A 15,930-nucleotide genomic window follows, 5' to 3' on the forward strand; every position below is an offset into this window, starting at 1 on the left:
AATAAACTTAGGAAAATAACCACGCACACAAACCCTACTAATTTAGCAATGTTTGCACAGGTCGGACCATATTTTATTTTTCTTCTTTTTGTGCATATCACAAACTCTAAACAACAGTGGGCACAAGCAAAAATGAGTGCACGGTGCACTGGTTTGCATCTGAACGTGTTTAGCATGATTGTATGCGCTCTTTTGGGGAAACTGTATGCAAATAGGTCTCCGGAATCTTCTCTGGTGCATACAGTTACAGCATCTGTGTGGATGACCGAGGTAAATGTTCCAGCAATGCTAACGGGGTTGTGCTGCATGTATGTAAAGTAGCATACTATACTTTACAGTTAATCCTGTAGCTTGAAAAGTGACTTTTTAAAAATCTACTTTTGGAAGGAATACGTGGGACTAGACAGAAATTCACTTTTTTCCAGTTTGTGGACTTTATACACATAACAGCACCTTGAATATAGTCAGTTTAAGGGCTTCCCCTGCATTGTTAGTTGTAGGTCTTTCACACAAATGGGAAAAATGAGAAAAAAGGACAAGTATTAAAATTAAAAGGAAGACCCAAGGACAGGTGGGGGTGTGCCTGGAAACTGCCTTTAACCCTTTTTTTTATCCTAGACAGAGTAGATGTCAAGACCCTGGAATCTTTAATTCTATGTCATAGATCCCTATCTTTCAGTTCTTTGGTATCCCAAATGCCCACTGACTTCCAGGTGTGTTCACTTTTGTACAAGGAATATGTATTTTTAAAGTAGAAAGATGGCTGTTCATCATTTCACTGAGTACTTTGAGGAGAGATACTATGTAAATGTAAAACTATGGTATTTGTATTCAGGCTTTGATTAATTGCAGCTCGCGGCTTTTTTTTAAGTGATGTCGTTAGCTTGGGAATAGTTCTCTGTACATTTGCGAAGAGTAGGCGAATGAGACAGCTCATTAACACAAAGTATGGCTCGCCTGCTGGTTAGCTACCCAGCTTTCTTTTAATCTTCAGATGACAATCCAAATCTTCCAAGCTTTGCTTCCTTTGCTTTAAAAGAAATCTTTGGAACACTTTCCCAACATCCCTTGCAAGTTCTTTTCGTAGATCTCTGTAGAAGGAGAGAGAGAAATTTCCCGACTACAACTCTGGATTTAAATTTTTGCCCTTCATGTAGAGATACATCTGAACTGTAAAGTTCACCAGAGGATCTGAACCTGTCCAGAGTGTTTGGTGATTTGTAACTAGGGTCTGGCTTAAACCACATTATCTCCTAATGACAAGGAGGGAGGACTTCAACTACTCAATGGTTTTTTTTCCTGTGACCATGCAGGTTAAGTGTAGAAGTCACTTGTGGCATTTGTTTCTCTTTCCTTATGAAGACTGGACTATTGTAAAAATCTTCGTACATTTGCTCCACAGATGTCATGGCGTCCGCAGTATCGCAGTTCAAAGTTTCGAAATGTCTATGGGAAAGTGGCAAACCGAGAGCACTGCTTTGATGGGATTCCAATTACCAAGAATGTTCATGACAACCACTTCTGTGCTGTTAATGCCAAGTTCCTCGCCATAGTAACGGAGAGTGCTGGCGGAGGGTCCTTTCTTGTCATTCCACTGGAACAAGTAAGTAATTTTTCCTTAACAAACCTGATTGAAGTTCAGTGGTAATCTTAAAACACAGCTGTTAAAACACACGTTCTATCCCAGGAATCTCTTTAATACCATTGTGACAGGCTGAAATCTCTGGTATTTTTTTCTTTTTAAGTGTGGCTTTCTTGTTTAGGGAAGTGAGACTTTAAAGCCAGTTTAATGAATTGTATCTTTCTTCTATATCATTTAGGAATAAATAAAACATTTGTATGCAAACAGGTCTTTGCTATAATGGCCCTTTGTATCTTTTAGTCCATATCTGCATTAAGATTGCAATGCTGAGGTCTTCATCAAGCATTACTTAGTCCTTACTAATAACGGGCAAATAATCCATTGAAGTAGACAGGAGATTGCCTCAGCAACAACCCAATGGATTTGGCCCTAAAGCCTAGCACTCTTCCAACGGAGCTGCTGCTAATGCTACTACATAGGAGCCACGCCAGGAAACGTGTCTTTCCGAAATCACAAATGTCAGTTGTCTCTCAGCTGTGTTGTGCCTGGTAATGTGGAGTGGTGGATGTAACGTTAGCCACTGGAGTTGGTGGCTACTGACCCCTGTCATGTCACAGTACACTGTTGACTTTTGTCACTTTGACCGGATCTTACTAATTGCACAAAACTGAACACTGTTGCCCCGCCCCCTGCCCCGCCTCTTCTCTGAGGCTCCGCCCATGCTCATACCATCCCCCCCTTCCTCTGTTGCTCGCTCTCCCCCACCCTCACTCACTTGCTCATATTCACTGGGCTGGGGCAGGGGGTTGGGGTGTGTTAGGTGTTGAGGGCATCAGCTGGGGGTGCAGGCTCTGGGATGGGGCTGGGGATGAGGGGTTTGGGGTGCAGGGGGGGATCTGGGCTGGTGGCTGGGAGGCTGTGGGGTGTGGGAAGAGGTATAAGCTCTGGGCTGGGGGTACAGACTCTTGGCTGGGGATGAGGGGTTTGGGGTACAAGAGAGGGCTCTGGGCTGAGGGGTTCGGAGTGTGGGTCGGGGCTCCGGAGTGAGGCAGGGGGTTGGGGTATGGGAGGGGGTATGGGATCTGGGCTGGAGGTGTGGGCTTTGGGGTGGGGTCAGAAATGAGGGGTTCAGGGTGCAGGAGGGGGATCCAGGCTGGGGCAGGAGATTGGGGTGCAGGTGGGGGTGTGGGTTCTGAGAGGGAGTTTGGGTGTGGGAGGGGGCTCAGGGTTGGTGCAGGGAGTTGGGGTGTGGGAGGGGGTGAGGGCTCCGGCTGGGGGTGTGAGCTCTGCGGTGGAGCCGGGAATGATGGGTTTGGGGTGCAAGAGGGTGCTCCAGGCTGGGGCTGAGAGGTTCAGAGTGCGGGAGGGGGTTCCGAGCTGGGGCAGGAGATTGGGGTGCAGGTGGGGGTGCGGGTTCTGAGAGGGAGTTTGGGTGTGGGAGGGGGCTCAGGGCTGGTGCAGGGAGTTGGGGTGTGGGCGGGGGTGCGGGCTCCGGGTGGTGCTTAGCTCAGGGGGCTCCCCGGAAGTTGCGACATGTCCCTCGGCTCCTAGGCAGAGGCGCGGCCAGGCAGCTATGTGTGCTTACTCTACGCACAGGTGCCACCCCTGCAGCTCCCATTGGCCACGGTTCCCGGCCAATGGGAGCTGCGGAGCCGTCGCTTGGGGCGGGGTGGAGGCAGCGCAGAGAGTCCCCGTGGCTGTCCCTCCCCCTAGGACCCAAGGGACATGTCGTTGCTTCCGGCGAACCGCACAGAGCCAGGTAGGGAGTCTGCCAGCCCCGCGCCAACCGAACTTTTAACAGCCTGGTCAGCGGTGGTGACCAGAGCCGCCAAGGTCCCTTTTCAACCGGGCGTTCTGGTCGAACACCTGGCAACCCTAGTTTGGGGTGGATACATATCCACGCTGCTCCTTTTTCTCACCCGTATTCCCTTAACCCCATGTGCCTTGCAGCTACAGTGCCCAGTTCACAAGGCTCCATGGGCCGTGTCAGGCACACTAAGAAGCACTGCCATGGGGCAGTACCTTGTTAGGTAGCCTCTGTCGTTCTTCTAAACTCAATAGGTTTCTTTGGATGTGCTCTTCAAGTTTAAAGAGGGCAATAAAACTGATATAAAATTTAAGAGCTACACTATATCTTTACTCCTTTTCCTCTTCTCTATAAAATTCAGACAATAAAGCCTTTTCTGTGGGTTTCTGTAAATGACAGTTCTGAAAATTTAATTGGCCCTTTTAAACTGGTGCCCTGAATCAGTCACAGCTGGGCAATCGGATGGGCATCAATCTCATCTGTCTCTTCCATGGACAAAACTGAGGCTCCCTTTCTCACTCTGAAGGATCCCAACTCCACATGGACTCAGGTCTTTTCAGACAGGGTTGAATCCTTCATATAGATTTAATGGAGAGGAAAAATTGACCCAGAGTCTCAGTAGTGGAAACTTTGGTTAAAGTTTTGAGTATTCCTTTCGACTCTCCCTAGGTCTCGATGACTTAAGTACTTGGCTTCATTATTCCTGCTGCCAAATCTTCACAGCATAGTCTGGTGGAGAGATTACTGTGCCTTTATAACACTCTGTTTGTCATCCTCCCGATAGCGTCTACTCGCCTTCTCCAATCTGTTCCACGTTCTGCTTGTCACTTTCACATCACACTGGTTAAGCCTTTATTTTGTGCTCTGACAGCTCCCACTTAAACTGAAGATTTATTTTAAGTTTTTATCACCTACCCTTAGAACCTTATGAGCAATCAACCTGCAGGAGTATTTATAGTGCACAGTGTTCGAATGTTCAGCTTGTAGTGATCTGATGTACAACATGGCCTCTTTTGGTACCGATCTACCCATTACATGTTGTAAGCTTCATCCTTTGTTTGGTGGCACTCCTCTTCTAATGACTGGCAAGCTATGGCTTGCTTAAAAGCAAATCCAATCCATGCTTTTGTTTTCCCCTTAATTGTATTGCGATGTGGTCTATAGCTGGCTCTTATCTATGTAAAGCACTTTTATCTGTGTGAAGAATGGCGCCTACATTTAATAAATAATAATAATTAATGGAGATATCCCATCTCCTAGAACTGGAAGGGACCTTGAAAGGTCATCAAGTCCAGCCCCCTGCCTTCACTAGCAGGGCCAAGTACTGATTTTGCCCCAGATCCCCAAGTGGCCCCCTCAAGGATTGAACTCACAACCCTGGGTTTAGCAGGCCAATGCTCAAACCACTGAACTATCCCTCCCCCCAATAATAATAATAAACCTATTGGAGTAGTCACCTTTTTTCTGCAGATAACCTTGCACTTTATCTCCCCCCCCCCCCCCCCCCCCCCGAGACTTGCTTCAGCTGTTCACAGGAGTTTGAAAATAAACTACTTCATGCAATTTTAATCTCCTGGTCATTCAGCAGATTCTTCAGAAATGGACCGATGGGAATATACTATGTTGTGTAAAAAGTACTGTCTGTCACCAGTGGTCATTCCTGGTTGAACAGCCATTGCTGTGGCTGACTCACTGCTCTCAGCCTTTGCTGTGCCTCTTGGAAGAATGTATTGTATGGCTGCAACTTCGCAGCTCAACTCACTAAACATTACCTTTGGTTGGAATGCAGTTTCTTACACTTTTGCATGTGCAGCATTGACAGGTAGTAGTTTGCTAGTGACATGAACAGCTCAACTTTCAATTACCGTGAAGAGACTTAATAAATCTTACACTTTAATCTTGTTTGCTTTGCTTCCATCAGAATAGTAGCTCAACCTTGACCTAATATGCACTGGGCTAAATCAAGTGCCCAGGGTGAAGGAGACTTGGGAACATTTTTACCAGTATCAGGAGGTGTCCGTGCTAGTCTGTATCCACAAAAACAACAAGGAGTCCGGTGGCACCTTAAAGACTAACAGATTTATTTGGGCATAAGCTTTCGTGGGTGCCACCGGACTCCTTGTTATTCTTACCAGTGTGTCTCACCCTCACAGGGGCGTGGTATTCCGGCTGGAGGAATGGTAGGTGCCCAGCAAGATGCTACCTTGCGTGCTTTCAGCTCCAGCATATACTGACCAGGGATGCGTTACTCTTTTCTAAGGAGTGAGGATGGGCGTGTTGCTGTCCGGTGTGACTTGCCTACTCTGCAGTGCTCCGAGGCATCCTATCTTGCATCATTAGGATGGCTCTTGTGACAAACATGCTGCCAGTCCCCTGTTCTGCTTTCCTATCCACAACACCTAGTGCAACTTCTACTGGAGAGGCAGGATTTTGCCTTTAAGCTCAGGAAACAGACTTGTGACAGATTGAACTGAAATGCAAAAGAAGGGAGGTATGGGGGAGGGGGGAGATCTGTACTTAATGTATGCTTTTAAAATAACCATTTTATAATGCCTGTAGTTCCTACAAAGTCAAAGGATTCATTATACGGAAACCCTACAGGATTCTTGCTGCATGATCAATAAGCTTCAGGCTGGACAGGTTCCAAAATCTACTTGTCCTTGTAAATGAGTGCAGCTCAGAATCATGAACATAGATTGAACACCTCTTTAGCTTTATGCTAAGAGCTACTTTCAGTCTTGGAATAACTCAACTGACATCATTTTACCCCAACGTTCAGTTTGTCCCAAGTACTTGGGGATGATTTGATTAAATAAACTGGGTAAAGGTTTCTGGCTTTTGGCATAATGAACATAACACTCAGCTGTGTATATTGTACAAGGATAGAAAGCTTCCTGGCCAGCCAGCCATTGGGATGTAGTGGTACCTGAATATTGCGGCCGGCTGTAAGAACGGATCACATCTGAATTCTTGCGTTACTCCTTTCCTAAGCCTATCAGTCTGTTTTAAAAAAAAAAAAAATTCTCCAGTAAACTTTCCAGGTCTCTTGTGAATTTGTCTTTAATTTCTTGCGTAGAATCAATTGCAGATGGAGGGAACTGTAATCAGCATTTTAATTACAGTGCACAGCTTGAATCTTATTAATATTCTAAAAACAAGTAGCTGTAGCTAAACAGGGTTAGGCCAGAGATGGAGACTAATGTATTTTCCCTGTTCTATTCAGTACTGAATCTTTTTAGCCTATAATTATGAATATGCCAGTCCATACTCCAATAATGTTGAGCAGCTGTAAACCTGTAGCTGTTAAACCTTTGTTGCTAACACATCACTTTTTATTTCTGGTAAATCCAACATGGGAGCAATGGATTAGGAACAGATAGTACACTCAATTAGTTGCAGTCGATACCTGGAGGAATCATCACCAAAGATTTAGAAGTCTTCATGAATATTAAATATCAGGACAGTCATTTCATTCATTCTTATCAGAACAGAGCTTGGTGAAATGTTGAAAACTGAATACGGACTTCGTGGTGCAATGTTATAATTTCATCATTTTTAAAAATAGAATCTGATTAGTTCATTAAGAGTAAATCAATTTTTTCTGGAAATAAGCAGCCTGCTAATTAATGTTCATCCATATTTAGTGAAACATAATCAAGGTAACCTAGATACGGCAGATCTACTCCAGGATTTCATTTGCTCCTAACTTTCCTTTTCTTTTCGTTCTTGCGCACTGTTCTGCATTAGAAAATGTTTTTAAAGCAACAGTACATTTGCATACTTTGGGCCATATGTTCCCATTGTTGCATACCAGAAATCACAGCAACTTGCTATAAAACCTGCCTTCATGTTCTAAGCGTGAGCCAAGCCCACCTGCTTCGTACTCACCAAACCAACTTGAAACACAGAAAAGGTCCAGTGTAGAATATCTGCAAAAGACTTGCCAGCTCCCTGAAGAGGGTGTGGCCAGATGCACCAAAGAAGTCAAGACAAAGGCAAATCAAAACCGAAACCCTGAAAACAAACCAAAAAAATTGTTTAGATTCAAATTGAATGGTTTTTTTTTTTGATGAAAAATTTCTGATGGTATTTTGGCGGGGTGGCCAAAAAGGAATGTGTCATTTAAATTTTTTTTCGTGAAACCCCATTTTTGGACCTGTCTTGTCTTTACTACAGATTGTGTTATGTAGCAGTGCAGGAGCCTTGGTTTTGCTCTTCAGTGGGTGCCCCCAGGTGCTAAAATCTCAGCCGTAAAAAAAAATCAGAGGGCACTTTTGAAAATTTTGACCTTGACTTCTCCCAGCCTCACACAGAACCAGAAATGAAGGCACTACTCATGCCCTGTCCAGGGTTTCCCTACTATCCAGCTAAAATTACCCTGACCACCTGAGTATTATCATAGTTGGCTAGAATTGCTCTTCTGTCTTGGTGGGTAGGATGACGCTATTCGTCGCCCATCCAAATTGGGATTAAACTGCTGCGTGTTCAGTCAAAAACTGCATTTCAACTTGTTACTTAGCACAAAATATGTGGCCCCAGATCCCTTCTATAGCTGCAGCAGCCCATTCTATTGCCCTCCATCTTCTCCTTGGTAATCATCAGTGGGTCTCCATGGCCCCTTTGCCCCTCCTCAGAAGGAATCACTCTTTCCTCTTCAGAAACCCATCCTTGGGGTCTCCCTCCATTGGTCTCTCCGCTCGCTTCCTGCGACTTCCATCTCAAAAGCCCCAATCAAACTCATCTAACAAATGGAAACCAAAAGAAACTAAGCTTGTAAAGAGACCCAGACTTCCTTGTCAGATGTTTGCAACCTCCGTAGTGGCCAAGTTCAAAATTTGCTGCTGCCTAAAATAAAAACTCTTAGATCTTCTGACAGGACATAACTAAGAGCGGGGGAGAGGTAGCCTAATAGTTTAACTGTAGACGGTCAGGCTAAGACCTTGGAGGACTCAATAAATAAATTTACATAATTTTTCATGTAGACTAGACAAATCTATTTGCACTCTTGAGTGTTTGTGTCATAAGAATGTGAATGTTTAGCTGCTTCTAGAGGCCTGTTTACATTGGAAAGCAATAACACAGGATTACATTTTCTTTCAGTAGATATCTCCTTCCTGCGATCTATCTTCTCCTCGTGTTGCCATGTCCTTCCATCTGTCTCTTAAACCCAACCGCCCCGGCTCCCCCCCGGCTCCTACATCCCGTTTTGCATCCTCTCAACTCACACCTCTCCACATTGCTGCATCATCAAACCGATGAGGACTGCAGTGTTGTGGACCCTACAGAACCAGGCTCTCCCACCACTATAAAACTTGTGCTGTCTTTTTTTTTCCAGAGTGGGTGTGGGAGCGCCCATGATCTTTGGTGCTGGAGCTAAAAGGGAAAGAAAAACTAAGCAGAAAGGCTGCCCACTCATCCACATTATCGTCCAGCACTGACACAAGAATTACTTCAGTTAAAGAGGAGAGATACGGAGAACGTCTGTGTGCCCTGACTCAGCAATAGCCCTATCTCTGTCTCTGTTAGCAGGAGCAGAATAAACACGGGCAGACAAAGCTCATTGTAGCCATGACCACAGTCCAGAGGAATTGGGTGGGGAACTCTGCACATGAAAACAATTCAGGAAAATGAGCCAGTCGTTTGCTATCTAAAAGCAATGGATAGAAATGCACTTTGGTTCATTTTCACTTCCAGGCACAGTCTTTGCAATAAATTGCAGCTTGGACCACAGTCTTGTTAATAATAACAGGAGTACTTGTGGCACCTTAGAGACTAACAAATTTGTTAGTCTCTAAGGTGCCACAAGTACTCCTGTTATTTTTGCGGATACAGACTAACACGGCTGCTACTCTGAAACCAGTCTTGTTAATATAATAGACCTATTTTCTCTGTGCCGTGAAGACGCATGCACTATTTCATTTGCACCTAGACGTATTCAAGACACTGGCTGATCTCTCTCTCTCTCTATATATATATACTGTATTTAATTTGGAAAGATATTACACGTTTAGATGCATCTTTAACATTTTCAAATAAATTCTCTCTCATTACGTGGCAATCATATTACAGTAATGTCAATTACTCCTTTTATTGCAGTGCATGCTAAAATCCTGGAAATCTTTCTTTTTAAAAACACGAAAACAACTCCCTCCTCCTCCCTCCCCCGTTTTCTTGAGCTCACCTTATTTCTCTATGTTGTGTAACATAGGATTTGTGTGTGACTGCCCTCTGCTGGACTGTCAAACCTGTTTGTGTGTTTTTGGGGGGAGCTCATTTACAGAACCTAACCTTTAATACTGCTAGTAACTTAAGGAGATTCTTCTTTATTTCATGCTGTATGTCTCCTTCTTAAAAAAACAAAAAGTGTTTGCAACCTTACCAGTAAGTAGGACAAGTAATGGGGTGGAAATGAAATTGCTCAACTTATAGGAAAGCTGCGTGAAAGGTTCCATTTTTACTATCTGCACAAAAGTGAAACATCGGAGTTGGTGCCTCCTGGAGGTTGTTTTTTTGGGGGGGAGAAGGGGAGACTTAATTGTGCTATGTGTCAGACTTTGTGATTGGCTCTCTTGCAACTAAAATACCAATATTTTCCCCAGTGCCGTAGCATGTTTGTTAAGTGAGATATGGATATGTTGGATATTAAACAGGGTTAAGCGCTATCGCTATAATGAGTAATGCAGCTGACTTCTTCACAATCCACTAAGGAATAACTGTTTCAAGGGAGATGTTTGGATTCTGGTTGAGAGCGGGCCAGTAAAGGACAACTTCTAATAAAGATTCTGACTGCGTGGTTTGGCTGTGACCTGGTTCGGCTTGACTCCTTGAGCTCTTTCAGGAAGTCTCAAGCTTTCTCTGGCAGATTGCTTTTTAGGGCTAAACGAGTAGTGTTCATTTTACCAATATTTAAAAAAATGACTTAAGTCCCACTTCAGCAAAGCACTGAAGCATGTGCTTAACTCCCGTTGACTTGAGTATTTACAGTTAAGCATGTGCTTAAGTTAGTATTGCTCACAAATCAAGAATCAGGCCCCCAAAGTCACAGGATTGGCTTTAAAATCCTGCGATTTTACAAATAATAAAATTGGGGGTTTATTTACCTTCTGGCTTTTTGAGCCTGTAGGGGCATTTGGCTCAAGTTTTCTCCGCAGCCATGAGGGCTAGGGAAATGTTTTTAAAATGAAAGCTGAGATTCTCATAAAACCCGGTGACCCCAGAAGCTGGGGTGCTAAGAGAAAAGCCAAAGGTCCCGAGACTTGTGACAGAATCAAAAGTGGTGGCAACATTTGTAATGTTTCACTGAAGTGTTTTCATCTGTTCCTGCTTTTGTTAGGAAAGGGTGGTGCAAACCTGTGCATTTTAGAGTTAAGGCTACATAGCAGCTTCCATTTTAACCCCTCTTTTACAATCTCATCATTTTAGCAAATCTGAGGCATGCTCAGTCTCCAGTCAGAGGTGGATAGGTTTGAAATTTGGAGCAAGCACATTGTGATTCAGTCCTTCCCAGTTGCTGCATTCTGGGCATCCACTCAGGTTAATTGCCCTGCTTTCTCTGTGCAGTCTTGCAGCCACCTCGGTTTGTCCTTGAGGCCCTGCAGAAGCTCTAGTTTTCAGACATTCCCGTGAATTTGCATCACACCAGGGAGTAGAATATTGCTCACAGCCATTGCTGCAGGAACTCAGGCCACGTCTACACTACAGCCCTATATCGGTATAACTACATTGCTCAGGAGTGTGAAAAATCCACAGCCCTGAGCGGTGTAGTTACACCGACCTAACCCCCAGGGTAGACAGCACTATGTCGGCGGGAGAGCTTTTCCCATCGACACAGCTACCGCCTCTCGCGGGGGTGGATTAACTATGCAGATGGGAGAAGTTCTCTTGTCGGCGTAGGAGCAGCTTCACTTAAGTGCTACAGTGGTGCACCTCTTACCAATGCAGCGGTTTAAGTGTAGACCTGCCCTCAGTGCCTCTGGTCAGCCGCAAGGAAGAACTAGTGCAGTGTTCTGTCGTACTTCTGACATGGTGTGAAGAGCTGCGTAGAGAGAGCCATTTGCAATGCACAGCCCGTTTTTTGTTGGTCCTTCAACACCTGGGAGCTACGTTACATCTTCACAAGCACCATCTACTGTCACCTTGTCTTATTAGAGAGACAAGGTGGGCAAGGTAATGTTGGTCCACTAAAAGATATTACCTCCCCCACCTTGTCTCTCTAATAGCCCGGGACTGACCCGGCTACAACAACACACCACACAACCTGGTCTTATTAACTATTTACATATAAAAAGACACAGCGCACTCTTGTAACACATGCATTGTGAAAGAACCCAACTTTCCTGCATTTGTTAGAGAAAAATGTTTTTTGTGCAGCCATAAATCCTCAAAAGCTGAACTAATCTGTCTCGAACTTGTCTGGTTTTGTAGATTTCCTTCAGACCTAAGGCAGGAAATTGGTGTGCACATTCTGAAGTTAGGAACAAGAATGTTTATGTATATAAAGCAGGATTTTTTGGGGAGGTTGTTTGTGTTCCCTTTAGATTTTAAACTCTGAAGCATTTTAGTTTGATCTAAGGACTGTGAAAGTTGACCAAACCTTACAATATATTCCAGGAGGCCCAGGTCACTAATGCCCAGAAAAGCAGGAGGTGGTGATAGGGAATTCTCGGAGACACCTAATACAGACAGAACATGGGCTGCTAGCCAGGCAGTCCTGCTTTCTGACCTCTAAAACTGGCTGATCAGAGCAAACACGGATGGTGCTTCACAAACACATCACGTCAGCCACACAGCAAAGAGAAATAAGTATCACCATGTGTATTTGCTGACTCAGAACTGAGGCTGAGAAAGTCTAAGGGCCAGATTTTTAAACGTATTTAGGCACATAAATCCCATTTGATTTGGGAGCTAGGTGTTTAAACACCTTCAGAAACCTGGCCTTCGTGACTAAGCTTTGGTCTACACTACAGCCTTATGTCGGTATAACTACTTCGCTCAGGGGTGTGGAAAATCCACACCTCTGAGCAATACAGTTATATTGTCCTAACTCCCAGTGTAGACAGCACTATGTGAACAGCAGGCTTCTCCCGTCGACATAGCTGCCGGCTCTCGGGGAGGTGGAGCACCTACGCCAATGGGAGAAGCTCTCCTGTCAGCGTAGGTAGCAACTTCGATAAGCGCTACAGCGGCACAGCTGTAACAGGGCGGGTGCCCCTCTGCTGTGCTGCAGGTGTAGAAAAGCCCAAAGTGTTGCAGAATAACGCATGGAGCTAGAACCTAGGTCTCCGGTCTCCCACTCTTACGCCTAATCCACTAGATTCCCGTGCCCCCAGGCAAAGAGAGCAACAAGAAGCAGAATAAATGATTAAAAACTGAAGCTGTTTACAACATGCAAAGTCTTGCATCTCTCCTACCATCAAATCCAGTGTTAATGTGTATTAATGATTGTATACAACATCAAAGTGCCTCCAATGGATTTCTGCTGTGACCCACATAAATACCCAGGAACAAAAAATGTCAAATCAAGGGAGACAATAATGAAATGCAGTTGATACTTTGCCCTGCCCCATTCTGCTCCCTATAAAAAGTAGCCCATTGTGTGGAGGCAGAAGAATGGAAAATACCTTGCCCGCGGCTATTAACTGAAATAGGGAGGTGTTTATATTCTTCTCTGGCTGTGCGTACTTAACTCTGATTACCAATAATGAGCACTGCACATGCACACAGAGAGAAGACTGTGCCCTGTGTTAACGTCCTTGGAAGGACAGATGGGGAGAATGGAAGCCAGGCATAATGGGCCACTCTGTACCTTCCCCATGGAGAACAGTTGTTTCTAAAAGCTTTTTGTGTGACACTCTGAAGAGTTAGAAACCAGCTCTTCCCCAGAGTCCTGTGGCTGTTTGTCACATGGTGTCATGACCACAAGTAATCTGATGGTGTCATGGCACTGAATGGCATTTCCAATGGGTGGGGATGAATTGGCTACGCCAGGCTGAAGCAGAATAACGTGGTGTAGCTGTGGGCATGACATTTCACGGGACTGGCCTGATGATTGTCTCAATGGTTCATCTTTTCGCTGCCTTACTGCAGCTAACAATAGATGCTTGTTTCGGCACAGCTGGGAAAGAATAAGGTCCGTCAGTACTTAGGTCTTTTGCCGTTGTGCTTTATATAAAAGTAGACAGGCACAGGAGTGTGCGTGCCGGTCTGAGCCCTGGCTAAATAGTTCTGATGATATGTCGGTCAGTGGGTGCAGCTCTCGGACCCGGGGAGGGAAGGATTCTTGCAGTGATTTAGAAAAGGCTTTGTGGAAGAACTGTGTGACTGGTATATTGCTAGCTCTGTAATAGGATGGCATTTTTGTTCCGTGAGCTCTTTAAGAGAGAGAAGACGTTTAGTTTATGCTAGTGGAAAATCTTTATCTGACAGAACTCTGTAATTCCAGGCAAAGGATTGAGAGCATGAAAAGAAAAAAAATCTTTAATAAAGGCAAAACGAAAATCCAAGAATCTTGTTCAAACCAACAAAAGCAAAGATTCCCAGTGGGCGTGCCAGGGGAAACAAGCCAGGCTGTCTCCACTGGACAAACTCCATCCTTGCTGTCCCAGATGCTGTCCCAGATGCAGTCCCATCCGCGTCAGCAATGGTAGGGGCTCTTACAGAGACAGGCCCCGCCAATGTTTTAACCAGCCAGTGGCTAGTCTGCTCTAGCACTCCCTCCAATTGAGTTGCAAATGTCGGCAATAGGAAAGGAAGGTTATGGGGCAAATCTAGTGTAGACAAGCCCTTGAACAATGCTGCAAGTAGCTGGTTGGGACAGGGATTGTGAAGAACCCCGCTTGGGGGTGGGCTTGTGGCATTCGCTGTTACAGTAGAAATGTTGTGCCAACGGCCTGTAATTTTATCTGACTGTTACAAAGTGCAAGCTAAACTTCAAGCAATTGTCTGACACTAACATGGACTTCGTTAGCTAGAGCTGAGTTGCATCAACTGTGCAAGCAATTAGCAACAAGCTGGAGTCTTTGTTTTCTGCCCAGTGGGTTCCTGCAGCACCTCGGGGGGTGTGGCTGTCTGAGTTGTGCAGGGTGCACTATTACTGAGTGGGCAGTCTGGCAGGAGGAGCCACTCCCCAGAAACTGGCAGGGGATTGATGTAAACGGAAGTCCAAACTCGTCAGATGATGTCTTACACTTAGGCACCAAGAAGAACAATGGGCTCTGTTGGCTGGTTGATTGTAACAGACGGGCAGTACAAAACTGGGGGATTCTCTTCTGAAATCCACGCTGCAGGTCAGAAAAGTAACAATCCGTGCTGGCTTGGTGCAGAAATGCTCGCCCAGCACGTCAGCAAGCCTCTCGTCCCAGAGGCGGCAGGATGGAGAGGCTAATGCACGGCTTCCCTCTGATGTCCTGGTAAAGGCCAGGGCCGAGCAGAAATGCAGATATGTTCCTGGTTGCATTTCATGGCACACAAATTAAAAACGAGGCAAGCTGGAAGTAGAGGAGAGAGCTGAAAGCACAGCTGGACTGTAGCAAAATCCTGAATTGAATCCTGGGTTCATCTCTAGTTCAGAGACTTCCTGAAGGGGAGTGCAAAGAAGCTGGAAGAAGCTTTGCCCTGGGCCCTGGGCCTTCTCCTTACAAAGGATAGATGAAGACGCTGCTTATACGAATGTCACACAGAAGGTCCTGCTGACACTGCTCTTGCCTCTGCATCCAGCGGGGCCAGGTAGTGGGGCCTCGCTGTAGGCAGAAGCAGCTGCAAGCTGCTGGGGAGAGGAAGCAGCTGGGCTCAGGTTTGCTTGCCTGGCTCCGGTGTGATGCAGGAGGAAGCATAGATCTGCAGCAAACCCAGCGGGAGATCAGAAAACAGCAGTGAGACAGAAATCACAGCAGACTGTGACAGTCTTTAATGCAATCCCGGGAGAGTTGGGGCAGTTGTCCAGGAAGATGGAAGAGGGGTATCTCTGGTTTGGGGAAGAGGGATGGATGAAAGGAGATGGGACCTGTAATGGAAAGTGCCTCCCTCTACTGCCATCCCATACTAGGAGGGACAGACGCCAAAACAAGATTACGTACGGCACCAAGTGGGTAAGCCGTAGTGATGGTCAAACCCTCAGGAGTCTTGGAGTTGAACTCATGTGGCCATCTGACCATTTGAACACTTATCTGAACCAAACCTCGTGAAGCAGCAACACTTGCCTGGGTCCCTCTCAAGAACAGACTTTCTTGCAAGACTATCAGCAACTGGCTTCGGTCCTGCCTGGATACCGGTGCTTCCTCCGCAGTGATTATAATTCCTGTGGCCTGTGAGAACACTCCACTTCCAGCCACTTTGTCTCTTCTTTCTGGCCTAATGTGTTATGTGCCCATTTGACCGCCAGGTTTTTCAGCCTCTTCTGGTCGCTTGTCATCCCAAACAAAGAAGGGGAAGCCCCAGGGTTAATGTGCTTCCCCCTCCATGGGAACCTCCATTGGACTAGTATTTCTTTTGGGTGGAAGCTGGATCCAAAGTGGGTTGTTCTTTCACAGCATAGCCATTGAGA

General features: G+C 45.5%; 1 protein-coding gene across 1 annotated transcript in view; it reads left to right on the top strand.

Annotated features, from left to right (window-relative positions):
* The first annotated feature begins 695 nt into the window (after nt 1-695).
* CORO2B (coronin 2B) overlaps nt 696-15,930 on the top strand; it is a 62,892-nt gene continuing 47,657 nt past the window's right edge. The window contains exons 1-2 of the mRNA XM_065411695.1: nt 696-713; nt 1,403-1,603. Of these exons, the coding sequence (XP_065267767.1) occupies nt 696-713; nt 1,403-1,603 (219 nt within the window). The remainder of the gene's footprint in view (nt 714-1,402; nt 1,604-15,930) is intronic.

Source organism: Emys orbicularis, chromosome 10 (assembly GCF_028017835.1).
Source record: "Emys orbicularis isolate rEmyOrb1 chromosome 10, rEmyOrb1.hap1, whole genome shotgun sequence".
Lineage (NCBI taxonomy): Eukaryota > Metazoa > Chordata > Testudines > Emydidae > Emys > Emys orbicularis.